Raw genomic sequence first — 20,094 nt, 5'->3', positions numbered from 1 at the left:
ATGAGAGCTGAACACTAGTCGACAACACAACACTTGCATCAAAAAGACGGGAAAGCTGTCTGTGTGGGACTGCAGCTCCCCAGAAAGTAGTTCTCTCTCCAATTATGCTTGACTGCTGTCAGTTGTTTGGGAAATGGCAGCTGAGAAAAAAGGTCAAAGAAATCTCTACTACAGCACTTAGCAGTTTAGCATGAAGAAGTAACAAGTAAGGAGGGAGCAAATGACTATATTCAGGGGTATGAAGAGTTCTGTAATAGGACAACAGTCATCTATTCTTCGTCTCTGTGTAGAGGAGGAGAAAAGGGCACAAAGTACAATCTGGGGGCAGGGGGCATGCACCTCATACGTAAGAAGGAAATAACTAATGGTAAATTTCATAGATCTGAAACAATCTGCTCAGGGAAGTTATTTTCTATCCCTAAAGCTCTATGCAATTTTATAAGTATATATCTATCTAGGATGGTTTAAATGCAATTCTACTAGAGACAAACTGGTCACTCAAATTTCCTTTAACAATCTGACTTATACTGAGTTAAAAAAAACAAAACAAAACACTTTCTCCCTTCTATAAATGATTAAAAGTAAAAACAAACAAAGAGCAAGCAACTGAAAACCTAGAAATCCCGTTACTTAAGAAGGCAAACTATTACTTTCCTTCCTGATGTCGAAGTCATTTTGTTTCCCCCATTCAAACTTTATATGCCCATTAAAAGGGTTACTGTCATCATCATGATTCTTATTTTCTCAACATCATCATACTTTTGCTATTCCACGTACTTAGGTCAAGATGTTTTCAAAACTGTTAGCTGCCCCATGAGGAGGTGGTGAGATTATACATATAGATAGATCACCCACATTTTTCTTCCTGATGTACCAACTGAACAACAGGAATTTTAATTTCTCCAAAGTAATATCGAGCTCAGCAAGGCTACTCATCCAAAAATGACAACGATCTCTCTCTCTTCCTTTCTGTTTAGGCTTTAACAATGAGCTCTAGCAAAATACTCAGATAACCAATTCATTGGGGAAGTCTCTCCAACACTGTCTTTTCTAAGAACCGTTTGGCCAGGTCTTGGGATGCGGCCTGTGGGGTTCATACCAGAGTCCAGGAGACGAGACTGGACAGAACCCGGGAGACTGAAGTCGAGGGGTAAGAATGAAAATGCACATCTGAAGCAAAAGGAAAGAAAGAAAACACACACGCACATACACCTGCAAACAAGATGTGCCGTGACTTAGGCTAAACTCTTCGCTCTCACGAGTTCATTCAAGCCTCAGGACACGCTCTGCAGTAGCTTCTGCTAACTTGCCCATTTTGCAGATAGAAAACAGAAGAGCATCTTTCCTGGCGCTCCAAGCCTGACTCACCTGGAGTCTTCTTTTCTTTCTGGAGAGGCTTCCCGTCCAGTCGCTGATGCGGCGCATCCTGGCTTTCAGGGTGTCCTTCTTGGAGGGCTCCTCGCTCAGGGCCCTGGACTTGCGGCAGGGAAGGGTGAAGGAGGCGAACTGCCCGGGCTCCCCGCGCTCTACGCGGGCCGGCACGTCTATGTCGGAGGCGAAGGAGACGCGGGCGCTGAGGCTGGCGCGCGTGCCCATGTAGTCGTCGGAGAGCCGCAGGGCCGCGGGTGCCAGGCTCCCCAGGGTGGCGTCCGGGTAGGGTTCCCGGAGGGACGAGAGGGAGGCGCTTTGGCTGAAAGGCTTTGGAGCATCCCTGGGCGGGAAGCCGGCGTGGAGGCCGGGCTCGGGCTCCGGTGTGCCGGGCGCCGCGAAGGAGCCCTCGGCCTCGCTGACCTCGCCGGCCGGGCCCCAGGGCGAGTCGTACCAGGAGGACTCGGAGCTGAGCGAGCTGCCCTTGCTGGAGCGCGGGCGCGCGACGGTGGCGGCGGCGGCGGTGGCGGCGGGGGAGGCGCGCGGGCTGGGCGGGGCGCCGGCCGAGTAGCGCAGGAGCTGCACGGGGCCGCCCGAGGCCCCCGGGGCCGCGGCGCCGTGCTGGCCGCCGCTGTGGAATTCCACCCGGAGGCACCCGTCCAGCTTGCCCAGTGTCTTGATAAGCACCCTGGGGCTCTTGCGGTCCTCGCTGGGAGGGGTGGACGCGACGCTCTGGTCCCTGCCGTAGCAGTTGAGAAGGTGCCCATTGCAGTCCCTCGAGGCCGCGTGGTTATCCGCCGGTGGGTGCCCGACGTAGTGGAAGCCGTTCTCGGGGGAGAAAGCAGCATCGTTGCCCTGGAAATCCGATGCCGAGGCATTTGTCCTGTGCTTGGAGTAGGCACTGCCTTTGGAGACTTTACACGAAGGGCCACCTGGTCGGGATGCATAAGGCTGATTGCTCTTGAAGTGAGAAAGGCAGCTTCGGGCCAGCGACCTGGACTTGTACCCGGCTCCGCTGCTTCCGTGACCCCATCCGTGCAATGACTTGTCATCCTTTGTATGAAGGCCACGGATTTTCAGGGAGCAAGGCTTTTGCTTAGCACCAGTAATAGTATTGCTATGATTTTTAGATCCTTGAAGGGTGTACTGACTCTCGGAGTTCCCCATTTTAACCTAAATTAAGAACAGTAGCATTGGTAAGACTCACGACCTAAATTACCTTCCACTATGACAGAACTTTCTAAAACTACGTTCTTCACATGACAAAGGAACCAAGCAACTTCTTTCTGAACCTGACACAACTCAGAGACGTAGGGACAAGAGTGACGTACGGAATTGGTTCTCCTCCTAAAACGCAGGTCATCAGCCAGATAAACAGTACTGCCCGCTCCTGTGCTGGTGATTTTAAGCGCACAATCTGTTGTCTGATGTTAATTCAGAAACTGAACAGGCATAGGAATCAGCTTAAGACAAGAGACCTCCTATAGGCGTGGTATTGGGAGGTTTTGAACCAATGATTCTTGAAGAGAAAAATGAGGGAAAAATATCTTTACTCTGTCACTCCAATATAATGATTTTTCAGTGACCACACAGATATATTTTCATTATACATAAGCTACTGGAAGAGTTCATACCATACCCCAATATAAGTGATTACTGCTGAAAAATGACCACATTTGTAATAACATGACTCTGGGTACCATACTATGTTGGAACTTTCATGTACCACACAGAGTAGGATATCAAAAAGGATAAGGCCTAGAAGTTCTCAAAAACTAAACTGAGATGGAAAAAAGGGGAGGAAAATACAAGCTCTCATTTGGGACAGAAAAACATTTTAATGAACCATCTCTAGAGCTTTTCTAAAGACTTTCAGGGTTCTCACTTTAGGACCTGATGACAGAAAAAAGTCTGAAGCTGACTTGTTAGAATGTGGGTATTAAAAAAAAAAACGGTTAGATTCTTTCAATTCCCTTTAACACCCCAATTTGCTTAAGGAGTCTATTAGTTAAGCCAAATTCAAGGTGAAACTTGATCCAAACCTCCCCCCCCCACCCCACCCTCAGTTTTTTATTTTAACCAGTATCACTGTTTGAGGCAAGTTGGAGGCGATGCTTCCACTCATGTCTCCAAATATATGTAGCAGGCTTTTCATTTTAATTCTTTTGTACCTAAGATCGTACAGCCACAAAATTCAAAAGGGCTGACGTTTCTTTGGTGACAATTATCAAACACAGTTTAAAACGCAAATAATGGGAACAAATAATTAAACCTTTACTAATCCCCCAAATCACAGTCACGCAACTAGACATGAACCGCAGCTCCCGTGAGCAGGATTTACCTGCAGTCTGGTCTGTGCGCTGAGGGAGATTAATGGTCAGTCGACTTGACAGGGTCCTGGGAGCAAGGCAGCATGGTTAGCAAGTGAGAGGAGTGAGTCCATGAAATGATCCTGAAAAGCAGAAATAGGAGTAAACTCTGTCAAGCTTTAACACCCATTAAAGGAAGGTTTCATGTCAGTTACCTGAAGAAACAACAGGTGCCCAGAATCCCTGTCAAAATAATAAATGGAATGTCTGTGAGCAGCCTGATCCATCGGGGTTGTTCGGAAGATGTGAAGGAAGCCAGGACCAACCCCTCCCCCCACCCCTCCCCCACCCCTCCCCACCCCCTCCCCCACCCCCCAACCTTGCAACGGCCTTTCACTCCACACAGTCTGCATTCAAATGTACGCCTTTGTTTCAGGGGAGAGCAGGTGAAAGTGCTGCCCTGAGTCATGGCTCATCTGTCACCACCGCTAGGAAAACAACTCACAGAAGCACCGTCCTGGTATGGCGAGAACGGGTCCCTGTTCCCCATTTGACGAAGCAGCAAAAACAAAACCCAAAATGTAGAGTCGCAGGGAAACAGCCCTTGGCTAAAATAATGCGGGTCAGAGAGGCAGACCCGGTGGATGAGATGAAAAGGTTTTCTCCAGCACCTGCTTGGGTCTCACTGCACAAGGCTAGAGGCAGGAAGCCCACCTTTGAGGGAAAGAGGAGGGGGGCTTGGGGTGCCGCCATCTGGCTGTGCTCATTGCCGGACACAAAGCCTTTATTTCCGCCACAGACAGAGCGAGCAGAGCAGTGAGGGGCCACTAGTGACTTTTTTCCTCTTAAAATTTTTATTTGTAATTGTGGTACAACACATGTAACATTTACCATCTGAACCAATTTCAAGTGTACAGACAGTAATGTGAAGCACGTTCACATTGTTACGCAGTCCGTCTCCAGAATGCTTTTCATCTTGCAAAACTAAACCTCCTACATTAAACAACTTCCCACCTCCCCCTCTCCCCCCTCCCCCCAGCCCCTTGTAACAACCATTCTATTTTCTATGAATCTGATAGCTCCAGGCACATTATGGAAGTGGAATCATACAGGATTTGTTGTTTGTGACTGGCATATTTCACTTAGCATAATGTCTTCGAGGCTCATCTGTGTTGCAGCATGCATCAGAATTTCCTCCCTTTTTAAGGCTGAATAATATTCCATTGTATGTGTACACAATTCGTTTATCCACTCATCTGTAAATGGATACCTGGAGACTGCTTTCTACCTCTTGGCCACTGTGAATAATGCTGCTGTGAACACAGGTATACAAATATCTCTTCAATACTCTGCTTTTACTTCCTTTGGGTATATACCCAGAAATGGAATTGCTGGATCATATGGTAATTCTAGTTTTCATTTTTCAAGGAGACACCATACTGTTTCCCATAGCAGCGGCACCATTTTACATTCCCACCAACAGTTCACAGACTTCTAATTTCTTTACATCTTCACCAATACTTGTGATTTTCTATTTGTTTTATATAGTGGCCATCCTACAGTAATGAGATGATATCTTACTGTGGTTTTGATTTGCATTTCCCTAGTGATTAGTGATGTTGAGCATTTTTTCATGGTTTATTAGCCACTTGTATAGCTTCTTTGGAAGGTTCGATGGTGACTTTTGAAGTTCATGAAGCACTAGCACGGGAACTAAGTATGTCCAGAGAGGCCAAAGACACAAGTCTATCTGGGACGATCCACACACACACATTGTAAATTGAAAAAAACATTTTTTAATGTCAAAGATTTCCCACTTAGGCATCAGCAGGAGATCTAACAGCCTTTATAAAGACTGAGGCCAGCATCTAACTAACAAGGTCTGAAATGGTACCTACTACATTACTGACCACACCTTCCCGTGGGCAGCTCTCCCAAACATCTAAAAGGCAGGAGAGCCACTGGTTGAGTGCCACTAAAAAGTGGCCCCCGTGATACCTCTGACACGGGAGCTAGAACACAAGAACCCCACCTTTTGAAATTTCAAAACCTGAGTTGTCTGTCTTTTCTCAGCTACACTCTTTTAACACAGGAACTAAAAGTGGCCAGAGGAGCTCCCAGTTGCCGGGTCTGAGACCTCACACAATAAGCTGATGGGCGTGAGCCTTTGTGTTTGTGTACTTTCATCAAAACCAAGGTCTAGGGATGACCCACAGGTGAAAGTCTCCTGGGTGGCTCTTTGTCAGGCCCTTCTGATCCCAGACCACGTGCCCAAAGACGAGCACACACAGCCCTGGCTTAAGGCCCCCAACCCAGCGGCATAAAGCTGCCGCTGAGAGAGGGTCCCGCTGGGGCAGCCGCTCAAGGACACACAAAGACAGGGGTTCAAAGGTGCAGAATGGCTCAGGGTTGTAAGTTTACGCCCCAGCAGCAGATTGTAACCTCACCTTGTCTTTCTCCTTGTGAAGTTAAATAGCTTAATTTTAAATTTCACGTCCTATTTTAAAACACATAGCCCTGAACCCTGTCCTTTCTGAGGTTGCTGTCCATTAAGGCCTGCAACTTTGGGGCTCACGGAAGCATTTAATAAACACCTGTTGAATTGAATGAAAGCAATTTCACCTGTTAGAAGGTTGATCTGGGCACAAACTAAGAGCAGGAATCATCCCAACAGGATCTGGCTGAAAGACTGATGTATTAATCCATGAGGCGATGTCTCAGTAATTAACACAGTACTGCCTGGAGAAAAGCCGAAAGGCAGATACAACATGCAATGTGACACGTGGACGATGCTGACCAGCTGTTCAACACCCCTAGTCAATCAATCCCACAAAAGGAAAACAGCCTTAAACCGTAGCAAGAAGAATTTATCTAATATTTATGAGGAATTTATTGACAGAGAAGGGTAATCTCTGAGGGAAGCTTTAGATCTGTCCCTGAGGAGTTTGGCAAATTGAACTGCTATTTATCTGTCATACTTCAGCTGTGATTTTTTTGTCTGAAAGCAAGAGAATAAACAGGTCAGGTTTTCTGCAACCCTGACTCCCTGAACTTTTACTAAGGGAATTTTATGGTATTCAAGTTAAAAAAAAATTTTATGGATAGAAAGCAGGCTGACAATATCAAAATAACAGATTTCCTGTGAAATTTTTTGAAAAGAAAAGAAATAGCTAAAAGCCCCCAAGAGAAAAAAGCATGCACACTGGTACACTAACCTGCAGTAATACATATCAGGTACGCTAACGTACAAGGCCCACAGTTGACCCAGAGAAAATTTACGTGCGTTACTCAGGAATAAATGAGAGGGTGCTAAGACTGTGTGGACTTCACAAATATTCTATGCTGTGTATATACTTTTTTTACAATTATTTTTTATTTATTGAATAATTATAATAAAATATTGGCATTTTAAAAAATTGATCACCATCTCCTGAACCTAAAAACAACCCTTGTCTTTTGTTTTCTACATTCCCTTCCAATCCCCAATCTGATGAATGTGCTATGTAGCTTTTTAAGCTAAAATCACAAACAAGAATGGAAGTTTTTTTCCTTTTTTTTTTTAAATTCAAGTCTAGTTGATTTACAATGTTGTGTTAGTTTCAGGTGTACAGCAAAGTGGTTCACATACATATGATTCAGTTATATATATGTATTTATATGTATATATATATATCTCTCACATACACATTCTTTTTTAGATTCTTTTCCCTTATTCTTTATTACAAAATATTGAGTATAGTTCCCTGTGCTATACAGTAGGTCCTTGTTATCTATTTTATATATAGTACTGTGTACATGTTAATCCCAAACTCCTAATTTAAACTTTTTAAAATTGCAATCAATTACCACCCCAGAAATGTCCGGCAATGTGGAGGAATTCCACAAATACGTCATCAGAATCCCAGCAGCCACTGTGACCTACTGAACCTCACAGCAGGAAACTTCTAGGAGGAAATTCAAGATTTACCTTTTCTTCACTTGCCTTGAGCTTGGCCTTGAACTCCTGTGTCAGACTGGCAAATTCTCTGCTTCCACATAATATAGAGTTCAGAGCAAAGGAAACTAAAATCCTCCAACTCTGCTTGGTCTCCGCCTGTGCCGGCTGCCCAGATGGAGCAACTACAGGGAAATCAGAGACAACCCGAGCAGGCCAGATGGGGCTGTGCGGAGGGCTGGGGGCTGACTGGTGATGGCAAGCAGAACGGAGGCGTGGGGACACGGAACAAAAGCCAGACTTACGCCTTGGCGAGGCAGTTAAGGGGAGCTCAACAAGATACCAACAAGGCTTCTCACGTAATTTTAGAAAGATTTTTATACTGAAAGAGGAGCCTCAACACTGGACAAGACAAACATTTCAGATAGTGATAAGAGCTGGAAAAAAGATAAGAAAAGGACTAACCATTAATCATAACAATATCTACTTGGTTCCCTTTACTGAGGGGTGGGAGGCCGAGGGGAGCTTCACTCATTAAGGAGACAAATCTCAGAATCCTTGTCTGGTTTGTGTCACAGAACTTGGGTTTAAGACCTGCTTCCAGCTCTTAAATAACATGTGAGTTTTAGGTCGAACTACTTATGCTTTCTGAATCTCTTTTTCCCCATTTGCAACTTGAGGATAAAAATATCTGTCCTACCTACTTCATGGATAGAGAATCAAGTGTGGAAATATATGTGAAACCACCTAGAAAACTGTGGAACACAAATATACAGTACTATTATTAATTTTTAGTGATAAATTTAACTTGGTGTACTACGATATCAGATCTTATAACAGTCTGCTGTTTCATTTTATTAACTATTAATCAGTACATTATTACATGTTTATTATATAAATTTGGAACTTTCCAAGTTCCATTGTTAGCACTGATTTTGATCAATTCCCCAATAGTTACAGCATATAAAACTATCTAACTTGCCACACATGTGTCAAATGTCAACAGAAACAATGACACAAATCATGTACTTGTATTATTACATGCTAGAAAGTGTAGAAATGTAACCTAAGTGTTCACTGAACAGCTGGCGAATCTCAGCCAGGGCGATGTTGGTCCCCAGGGGACATTTGGCAATATCTAGAAACATTTTTGGTTGTCACGCTGGGGCGCTGGCATCGAGCAGGTAGAGTTCAGAGATGCTAAAGATCTTACAACGCACAGGACAGTCCCCACAATAAATAATTACTTGACTCCATACGTCATTAGTGTTGAGGCTGAGAAACCCTGCCTTAAAATGTTACTGCCTGTCTCAGTAAAAACACTAAAATACAAGAACAAATATGCCGGAAAATCTAAAACCAAAGCATTCAAACTCTGTCAAGGACCCAAACTTACTAACAAACTCTGTAAATACAGCCTGAAGCTGCTTCTCCCATCTTGCCTCCAGGAAGCGCACTCCAAACGCACCGATACCCGGACTCGAAGGAGCTCATTTCTAATCATAAGAAAACTTGAACCCAATTTGTATGAAGAGGCAGGAGAAAGGAACATCTGGTCTCCATAGGAATAGTGCTGAGGGAGCGTAACCCTTATAAATAAAGTGGGCAGAAAGCGGGCTGCTGCTAAGGGCGTCAAAAGCTAAGTAGCCATTGTGGAGCCCCATTGGGTCTATTTCAATTCAGCAGGATTCCTTCCAAATGCATAATAACAGATGAAAAGACAAACCAATCTGCAGAAGGGATGCCTAACAGGACCTCAGTCGACAAACACGGCTGGTATTCAGCAGGGGAAAAGCAATAAATTCCACAGAGACAATAGCCCAGCTTTCTGCAGAGCACATCACCTCAGTAAGCCAATTTCTCACAAGCAGGGTCTCAGCACTCACACCTGTTTTCATAAAAAAAAAAACTTGAACATCTGCAGCACTGCTTACAGAAGTGTTTGTCCAAGGGTTCATGATGCATTGTTGGCTCATGAAATTCATTTAATGATTTAATACCAGTATTTTCAAAGGAACAGAATAGAATAGGAATGGAGCAGAGACTATAAGAAAATAGAGAATTGTATCCCAATAATGGTAAAAATTGTTCTATGACATTAGAATTTTTTGTGTGCTTGTATGTTTGCCTGTATACTGGGTGGCGAAGTAAAATTATATCTCCTTGAGTAACGGTCTGAAAAAAGAACTTGAAAACAATGACTTAGAAAACCGCAAGTAGCAGTTTCATCAGAATGGCACATCCATTCTAATAAGACCCAAGGACAACCCAAGTCTAGAGAGTCTTGAAACATCCAAAGAATCATCACCCAAGGCAAACACTTCAGCTAGAAAGAAGAAGAGCGAGAGAGAAAAGGACTCTCCGTTATTGATGTGCAGTTCTGGGCACCACATGTGACATCCCCACCCTTCTGCAGGCTACAGATTAAGAGGAACTTTCCTTGGACATTCAGACCCTTCCTATGAAAGTTAAAAACGACCCCATAAAGAAGTCAGCCAAAGAACTGTGTCTTGAGGATGTGTGAGATTCTGAGAGATGGAGACAGAAAAGGACATTCCAAGGAACAGAAAATGGCAATCCAAAGACACGGGCGCTCCAGGACCACTTGCTGAATCCGTATGTGACTGGATCGACAAGTGAACTAAGCAGAGAAAGCCCCCAGCTTGCTCAGGAGAGGTGACAAGGGCAGCAGGGGCTGAGCACAAGTGTCAGGGGTAACGTTGAGAGAGACGAGGAGGAAGAGGTAAGAGGGGAAGGAGGGATGAGGGAGAGGAGGCTGGGGGAGACCTTGCCTGTCCCTGCCCATCACCTTCGCGCCCTCCCCACTGTCCCCAGGAGCACCACACATGAGCCGTCTCCTAGGGACACGCTGGGACACCATCTGGGAAGGAGTCCACCGTAATCAGTAGCTCGAAGCCCAGCGTGGGAGGCAGCGTTGGCAAAAGAAGAAAATGTCCTTAGTGTTCGCAGAAACTTGGGAACTGATGTGAAATAAGAGTTCCACTCACCAACTCAACTTGAATTTCCGCAGACCCGCCTATACATCCACCCGTGTGCTGGGCACTGGAGAGAAACAAGAGTGATATATGATCTGATCCCTTCCCCAGAGGGGCTTATCAGCTTGTGTAGGAAGGGGGAGCAATGATTAACAGGAAACATTTGCAGAATCAATAAGCGCGTTTACAACAACTTTAACAGCATTGAGTTTATGAGAGACGTGGTGAGACCAACAGTCCCACAAATATTACTGGTATGTTTCTGGAATGTCAGTGAGTTGAGAGGCCCAGCTACCTCTGAGCCATCACAGAAACTGAAAATATTTCAGGGGTTTTTTAAAAATCAACTTTTCAATAAAAATTACAGAACTAACATAGTCTAAAATAAAACCATCCATGTAAAGATAAAACTTTTTTATTTTTCTTTCAAAAATTATCAAAATGCATCTCATCCATTTTCATCCCTGCTCTTTCTAACACAGTAGCACGGAAATTTTTTTTTTTTTTTAAGTATCAAATGTTGGCACTTCCCTGGTGGCACAGTGGTTAAGAATCCGCCTGCCAATGCAAGGAACACAGGTTCGAGCCCTGGTCCGGGAAGACCCACAAGCCGCAGAGCAACTAAGCCCATGCACCACAACTACTGAGCCTGCACTCAAGAGCCACAGCTACCGAGCCCCACGCGCCACAACTACTGAAGCTCGTGTGCTTAGAGCCCATGCTCCGCAACAAGAGAAGTCACCGCAATGAGAAGCCTGCGCACCGCAATGAAGAGTAGCCCCGGCTCGCCGCAACTAGAGAAAGCCCGCGCACAGCAACAGAGACCCAACACAGGCAAAAATTAATTAATTAATTAAATAAAAATAAATTTATTAAAAAAAAATCGCTGCCATTAAAAAAATATATATATCAAATGTTGAGTCCCACTCTGCATTTTCTCCCAAGTGTACTTCAAGTCTCATCCACAATTTGGCCAACAGCGGGGTCTCTGCAGACCTCATACTGCTTTGGTGACGGCCGGAACCAAAGATGCACAAGATTCAACATGGTCAGCATGACTTTTAAATAACCCTCGTTTGTAACCTGGGATTCAAAATGGTTTGCATGACTTTTAAATAACCTCTCTTTTTTAACTTTTAGGAACATGAGCCATTCCACAACAAGCGAGTTCAGACATGGGTAGGCACCTCCCAAGCTTCACACCAAGAGGAAAACAGAAGACCATGCATCGGAATCCCAGGCTATAACCACATGGCTTCTCACGGGCTCGGAGACCTGTCTGTAAGCACGTGCTTCAGTAACTCAGAAGCAGGCATCGCACTCCTAAACCTCAGTCGTGTTCCGTGAACAAAACATACCGCGGTCACTGCACCAGGTTATTCTTAGCAAAGTATTTCTTCACTGTATACTGTTCCATTTAAGTTAAAAAATGAACAGGCTTAAAGCACACATTTTTCCCCTCATTTAAACAGGGGCTTTCCTCACCCTCATAAATGTGTAACTATTTTCCTTCCATTCGGCTTGTAGCCTGATTGAAGCCTTCATTTCTATAGGTCTACGTCTTAAAGCCACAATATAAGTTGTTCTTGGGCCTGAAGGTAAAATTAAACCAATCACTGCTGAACTTTTCCATAAATCATACATTATTCAAAATAAACCTGATTAGATTTTAGCTAGTAACTTTACAGAAACTTTCAGGGGGGAAAAAAAAAGAATAGCATTAGTACGTATAGTTTAAATTTCATAATTCACAGGAATTGAAAGTTTTGATACCTCAAGTAGATGGGCATGCAGAGAGACAGGGAAGGATTTAATATGTCCTGAGATGCTGTGTGCCAGGGCTACCCAGGGCACAAGAACCCCAAGAGCTTAGCTAATCATCCCTGTTTTAGAGGAAAGGAAATGTTAGCCTCCAGGGATTAAATAATTTGACCAAGATCCTGAAGGGGCAAAGGTAGAAATCCAATCTGGATTTCTTTAATTTTTAAAAAAATATATGTATTTACATCAATACAATTTTAAATGTTTCTGTGCTTTTTAAACCTGCAAACATCCCGTATCTTTTTTTAAAAAGTACAATCTAACTTTCAGTTTCCTCCTTCAGAAGAATGACTGGGATCCACGCCCCTTTCATAAATACCTTTCCCCGGCGGTATCCGTTCCCCAAGCAGCAAAGGCTTCCACAGCTGGGGATGGGAACATGATAAAATGAAAAACTGCAATTTTAAGTTAACTAAGGAGCCGGAAGTTTAAAATGTAGTTATTCTGTTCTGCTGCTTTGCAACAACATTGCACAAATGAGAGCTTTTTTTTCTTGATAGTTTAAGCTACATGGTCATTATTCTAAGTATCAAGACCATAGAATAACCAAGGGGAATCTTCCTGAAGTTTCCATTTCATCTAATGCTAAGTAATTTAAACATTGTTGCCATAATAAAGAAACATAGATCACAAAGTAAAATATAAAATTTACATTTTGAGCTAAAACACAGGCAGTCAATGATACTTAGCATTTACATTAGGTTGCTTTAGCTACCTCATCGGGTATCCTAAGGAGGATATACTTCCATTGAATAATGGGACAAATGTTTCCTGAGCAACTAGTCTGTGCTAGAACTGTTCTGGGCCCTGGGATACAGCAATAAATACACCTTCCCCCCCAAAAAAAAAATTCCTTTCGTGGAGCTTATATTATAGTGGGGAGACTGAACGATAAACCAAGAAGGTAAGTAAATTATATATTAGAAGGCGATTAAGTACTTTAGCAAAAAAATAAAGGGGGAAGGGGGAAATAGGCAATGTCAGGAGAGGGGAGCTATAGGTCTAGAAAGCGGAGCAGAGAAGTCCTCATGACCGGTGACATTGAAGCAAGGACTTGCCGGAGGGGAGAACATGCGGATTCTGGGGAAAGAAAGAGCCTCTGAAGCAGAGGACAGAAGGTACAAATGCCCAGATTGGTGGACAGGCAGGAAGTCAGCTCGGCTAGAGCAGGAGCCGTCGGAGGGGACAAGGAACCAGAGGGCGCAGCCCGAAGGGACACTGTATGGGCTCTGGCTTTCACACTGAGATGGCAAGTCATGATTAGAGGGCTGTGAATAGAGACGGCTCATCATGGGGCATATTTCAAGAGGACCCCTGCAGCTGCCCTGAGGATCTGGACTGCTGGCAGCAAGGGGGAAGCCAGGGCCTGTTGGGCTGGGAGGATAATTCACATGAGAGGTGATGTGGGTGGGGCTCAGGTGGGAGGGTTAGGAGTCTGGAGACAGGTGAAGGGAGAGCCAATGGAGTCTCAGGTGGTTGGGAGTGAGCGGTGACAGGTCAAGGACGACACCACGATCCTCAGACCAAGCCACTGGGAGAATGGGAAGGGCAGAGCAGAGCGGGCTTGGGAGGAGGAGAATGGGGTGGGGTCTGCTTTTGTCAGGTGGGAGATGCCCACTGGACATCAAGGTGGCAACGCTGAGTAGACACTGGGATTTAGGAGCCTAGAGTTCCAGGGAGAGATGGGCCTGAGGTACAAATTTTCTATCACCCACGTGAAGATGGTATTTAAAACATACACTGGATGAGCCCCCCGAGGGAATAAGTAAACAAAGGGAAGAGAAGAGGCCCAAAGAGGCCCGGAAGTGCTCCAACACCAAGAGGCCAAGAAATAAGGAGAAACAGGAAGAGCGGTCGGTCAGTGGATCCAATTAAGAGGAAACCAAGAAAACATGTTGCTGACAAAGCCCACTGAAAAAAGGCTTTTCAGGGAGGAGATCATGAGCAAGGACCAAGTGCTTCTGGTAGTTCATGGAACAAGGACTGAGAACAGAGCCCTGGACTCAGCACCGTGCAGGCTATCGGTGAACTTGACTGGAGCAGAGTCCAGGTGGAGGAGGCTGGGTTGGAGTGAGTCTGAGGTCCATGAAATTGAAGATGGTGAATAGAGATAACTCGTCAAGGAGTTTTACTGTAAAGAAGGGAGAATCAGGCGGTAGGAATGTAAAAGAAGTGTGGGGGGGTGGGGGTGGGGGTGTGTGTGTAAATACGAGAATTTGATGTGGCAGGAGAGAGAGGGGAAATTCTGGTGTTGTCCTTTATTAGCCAAAGGGGAAGGAGGCTTCTCCCCAAGCCTGTTCATGCACCAGAGGGGGAACTGGCCCTAGAGCCACGACGCTCTATTAGAGAAACTTCAGAAAAACACCTGAGAACTAATAATAAACACATGAGGTAAGGCACCAGGACAAAAGGGTATCGACTCTAGTAAGGAACTTTTTGGCAAATTATTTCTCACTGTGCCTTCTTATAATTTCCAGTTTTTTTCCTCTCTAGGTCACATGTAGGGTAGAAAAAGTAAGTCAAGGTTTTTGCTGTGTTCCGGTTACTTCTGGGTTTGGGAGTTGTTTTGTATTTAACTTTTGATTAATTTGTGATCAATTGTCAATGGAATATATATGTATATACATATATGTGACTCTGTGTGTGTGTCTGTGTTCCATGAATGGAGGTACGCTTTTCATGAAGCTCTTTACTCTCTATTACCTTTTGATATCTTGGTTTTTCTTGGCTTATGTCTGTCTGTGAACAATGCTGCCTTTCACTTGTCACTCTACCTTCCAGGAGTGGCTACAGATGACTTGAAAACAAATCTATTTTCATTCTCTCCACTCAGAGTTTCTTTTCATTGGCTTTAAATGGTATGGACGTTTAGCTTTTGTCTTTCCCAGCCCATACACTCCGCATCTCTTTAGCCCTTCACATCTCAGCAATCCTACTCAATTCTGCAACTAGAGATGTGTCAAGGTCAAGTACAAAAACAGGATGGGGATTATAATTTCTTTCCAGTGTTGTCCTAAAGACACCCAGGATTTCTAAACCTTTATTTAAGTTTTAGGAACACCCTGGACCAACTTCATCCCAACACTACCTGCAGCACTTATCACATCCCTTTCCTAGAACAAAATGATTACTTAGTCTATCACTTTATATGTAAAGTTTATTTTTCCAAAAGGGCCTTACATTACCTTGGCACCAAAGCTAAAGTCCATCTGCTGTCTTCTGTTCCCTTCCAGAGCCTCTCTTGTCAGGCACAGAACTAATGAAAACGTCAGTCTTCTATTAGAGTGGGATCATGGGGAAAAAAACCTCTCAATATGAGGCCACAAAGAGGGACAGATTGACAGATGAAGTCTAGCCAAAGCTGCCTTATCATACAGGTTAACACATGGGCACCTAACTCTCTCTCTGGCAATAGTCAATGGGAATGATGACCATCGACTGAGTGTACAGCTTTGAACTTCATTAGGATCCAAGAAAAACAAAAGTCTTTGTCTTGTCTCTGACTAGAGCTTTAGGCCTGTCTGGTTTGGTAAGTAAGTATGTAAGTCAATGAAAGGAAGGAAGGAAGGAAGGAAGGGAGGGAGAGAGAGAGGGAGGGAGGGACAGAGGAAAACGGGTACGTATGTGTCAATTTATATCAGAGGGGCTTCCCTGGTGGCGCAGTGGTTGAGAGTCCGCCTGCCGATGCAGGGGACGCGGGTTCGTGCCCCAGTCCGGGAAGATCCCACATGCCGCGGAGCGGCTAGGCCCGTGAGCCATGGCCACTGAGCCTGCGCATCCAGAGCCTGTGCTCCGCAACGGGAGAGGCCACAACAGTGAGAGGTCCGCGTATCACCAAAAAAAAAAAAAAAAAGATAAATCAGAATGAGCCAAAGTATTCCCAATTAAAGAGACAGGTAGTGTAGGGAAAGACCAACAAGACAACTGGTATCACATCCCAGCCCAGCAGCCAACCATCTTGGTAACTTTGGACATGCCATTTCATTTCTGTAGGTTTTCAGTTTTCCCATTTTAAAGATTGCCTAAGGTCCCTTTTCAACTCTACAATACTACAGACTATAAATAGCTGACAATAGAGTGTACGATGTATTCCTGGGATACTGACATTAACACCTCCTAGCATTTGGGAGTCCATCTGAGATAGAACTGAATAATCAAAAGACACTCAACCCACCATTACTAAAATTCAAACTGTTATAAACACAATGTTTAGAACCTTTCTGTGTCAACAGCCAGAAATTCAGGTTTATCAACTACTATTATTTCTTTTCCCTGTCTCTAATATTATTGCTATTTATTTTGAGTCCATACCTTTATTTTTTTTTTAGTTTCTCCAGTAAAACCATTTTATCTTGTCCTTATTTAAGGAACACAATTTCAAATGACAAATGCAAATTATTATTTATTTATTTATACTTATTATTACTCCCCTTTTAAGGGATCTCAGTAATGGGGTTTATTATCTTTATGTAAGTGAGTCTTACAAAGTGGGCTAAACCTGAAGGCACAGACAGACACAGAAAGGGGCCCCGTTAGGTATTTAAGGAGCGTGAGCTTTTCCCTCTAGGCTTCTCTCCGTGTTGTTTCCACATTCATTCGAGAGCTGTTGAACAGGAAGAGGTCGCAGGGACCCTACTCTAACTTTATACTTCTGGAAAAGGGAATATGGCTCTTCTCGAACACAGTCTTGGACCACCAAGACAGAATCATCTGCTCTACTTAGTGGTTAAGTGAAGGACCACTTCAGAAGGATAATCTCTTGGCAAGGAGCCCAGCCCTTATCTCGCACTTCTGGGCCTCCTAGATCAGGCCTGGGGTAAGAAGAAGGCTTTGCAAGTCACTCCCTCTGCACTAAAGTATTGAAAGAAAGGTGTTATCTACTTGCATTCAAAACACCATGTCAGTATGGAGTGGAGTCAGAAGGTTCTTCAACAGACTTCAGTTTCTGTCTACAATCTCTGGTGAAAATCAAAGTGGCTGACATGTGTTAATGCGACTACACAAGAAGACAGGTGGGGCTTGCTCTGTCCCTGCTCTACGTGGCTGCCGGCTCTGTCACAGCAGCAATTTCTACTTTCAAAGGAAGAGCAAGAAATAAAACACTACCAGCATTTCTATTAATTCTAACCTACCTGGACAGCACTCACATTCCTCCATCCCTAAAATACATTTCTGTAAAGGAAGACACACACTGAAGAGGCACACACATCACCCACCTTAAAATAACTCATAACCTCATTCAGCTGAAAGTAAGTACAAAACTTAGAATCCCTAAATATGACGGAGGGCCACAGTGAAACGCTGAGACGTGTTAGGGAAAACTCTAGCAGCTGTTCTTCAGTACACTTACTTTCCAGAAATTCTATAAATAATCTTCCAAGTTACAATGACTGCAAGAAAGCTTCCTATTTCTGTCTCTCCACCTACCAATTTTCCGAGAATTACATGCTTGGCCAAATTAACATAAAGCTGAGGGAAGTGCTCTGCCGGGGCCAGGTCCCTCAGTCCTTGCTGATAAACTCAGGGCTCAGACAGACGCCTAATGAATGAGCCGCCCCTGAGGGGTTATAACATGAATCAATCATCCTACTTAAATAGTGCTCCCTGCCGCCGCCACCCCCCCCCCGCCACACACACACACACACACACACACACACACACACACACACACACACACACACGACGAAGGATTCCCTTTCTTTCTCAGAAAGTTGGAGACAAAAGTTAAGGATAAACGTGAATAAAGAGTGAACATCAAATTACAAGTCGAAACTCTTAAACCAAGGAGCTCACTCAGCTCAAAAGTAAGGCCTGAGCAAGTTACATAATGAGCAGGAAACTATAAAATATAATCTCTGCGCACATTTTCATTTCCCTTCGTGCCCTGAATTAACTGGGAAAGGTAAGGTCATGGTCATCAGTGCTTCCACGTGGTCAGACTGAGAAATAGCACTTTCCTGAGATAGCAGGAAAAATAAATCCATACAACATATACCATCAGCTTTGGGAGAGAGTTAATTAGTTAAAACGGGATGGGCAGCTGTGATAAAGCACTAATAGGTGTGTGAAAGCATACAGACACTCAACGTGAAAGGGACTGTTCCCTCATGCACACCAACGTGGGCAGCCCAAGTACAAACTAATGGAAAACAAAATTCAGCACATAACGACGTTACCAAAAGGAACATTTCAAGAAACACAGATATCTCACATATAACATGAAGTCTCAACTGCAAAAGGGGGAAAATAAACTTTTATACCCTTACCTTTGCCAGAACTTTGGACGTAGCCAGTTCTTCTCAGGCTCTTTTAATTAGTCCACCAAGTTTCCCAGAGTCAAGGTCTATATACACATCCGTGGACTCCCTCTTCTTCCTGCCCATGGTAAGGCAGGAAACAACGTCTAACACTTCAAATGCTCGGCCGTTAAGAGCTAAAAACAGATCCTGTGCAATGCTGGATATATTTTTGTCTGCTAGCTACACACCCTCATCATGTTCAATTTTTTCCATTGGTGGAAGAGTGTGATGCAGACTTAACCAGAAAGTGGTTTTCCATGGGCTGCCGGCAGCGATTAGGCAGGACAGCCTGCCGTCAGGGCCTCGGCTCGCCCATGACTGCGCTGCTGTTGGCCTCACATTCCAGAATTACCACCAAAGTTCCATAGGAACGCGCCTCCAGAGTTTGCTGAATAAAGGTTTACTCACTTGAAGGGAACCTCAGCTGTTTTTTTAAGCCTTTTCAGCAGGAAGAATACACACCTACCATCCTTGTGTTTCCAGCGGTAGTAAACATTCTGTCTCCAAAACCACAGCTGGAATGTGATGGTCATAAAAACCCTGCCTCAAGAGCAGCCCTTCAGAATAATTTTGTGATTTGCAAAATAGCGGGTGTATACTTAACTCTGTGTGCCTTGCTGGAGTTACTTCGTTTTTCAGTGAAGTAGCAGTGCCCTACAGTGCCCTATGCTGGAAGGCCCTGTTATCTCAAAGGGTCACTATTTTCTCAAAAATTAACATGGAATTGTTAAAAAAAAAAAAAAAGGGATAGACCAGAGGTTTAAGGGTTAAAGTCTTGCTGTACCTTTTGATGAAAGACCTTCCATTTAAAGTATGCCCAAAAGATAAAGCAACATTTTCAGATCATTTTATATTAGTTACTGGGGATGGAGGGGTTGCCAAATGGGAAAACAAGGTTACATCTGTGGAGCAGATTTTCAATTTTAATTTGTTTCAATTTTTGAAATCATAGTCCATAGAAGAAAACAGTTTAAGCAGAAGTTTCCAAGTTATCCTGGACAAACACATGGCAAGAGTTTCTTAAGAAAATAACTTTTCATTAAAAAATGTGAATGGCTCTATACATGCAACAGACAAGATTCTTACATAATATTAAAGACAAGATTCTAGTTTAGACATATAAGCTTTTAATTCCTTATCTTGCATGAAAAATGAATACATATGTACACATGCATAATCTATACATACAGGTACACACATGTGCAAACAGAATGTTGTTTCCATCTAGTTTCCATGTAGTTAATACATGCTTGAAAATACACTTTCTAATCTTAGTTGACAAATAATAAGGGCCATTACCTAAGATCATCAGCCCAATAGTTATAAAAAGTATTCTAACCTCCACAGAAACTTAAATTAGTGAACAT

The 20,094-nt window shown here is 43.9% G+C and overlaps 1 protein-coding gene across 2 annotated transcripts in view; it reads right to left on the bottom strand.

The window, feature by feature from the left end:
• Positions 1–18,711, bottom strand: part of TIAM2 (TIAM Rac1 associated GEF 2) — a 127,183-nt gene extending 108,472 nt beyond the window's left edge. Inside the window, exons 1-3 of one of the 2 annotated variants that reach the window (XM_030853085.2) lie at positions 18,695–18,711; positions 3,710–3,820; positions 1,369–2,541 (exon numbers count right to left, since the gene is read on the bottom strand). In XM_030853085.2, the coding sequence (XP_030708945.1) occupies positions 1,369–2,535 (1,167 nt within the window). In that variant the 5' untranslated portion in view covers positions 2,536–2,541; positions 3,710–3,820; positions 18,695–18,711. Of the gene's footprint in view, positions 1–1,368; positions 2,542–3,709; positions 3,821–18,694 lie in introns of those variants that run through there. The other variant, XM_030853091.2, reaches the window with a different exon arrangement.
• Between the last annotated feature and the right edge of the window lie 1,383 nt (positions 18,712–20,094).

The sequence above is a fragment of the Globicephala melas genome, chromosome 14, assembly GCF_963455315.2.
Source record: "Globicephala melas chromosome 14, mGloMel1.2, whole genome shotgun sequence".
Taxonomy (NCBI): Eukaryota; Metazoa; Chordata; class Mammalia; order Artiodactyla; family Delphinidae; genus Globicephala; species Globicephala melas.
This window is presented reverse-complemented; position numbering and strand designations above follow the sequence as displayed.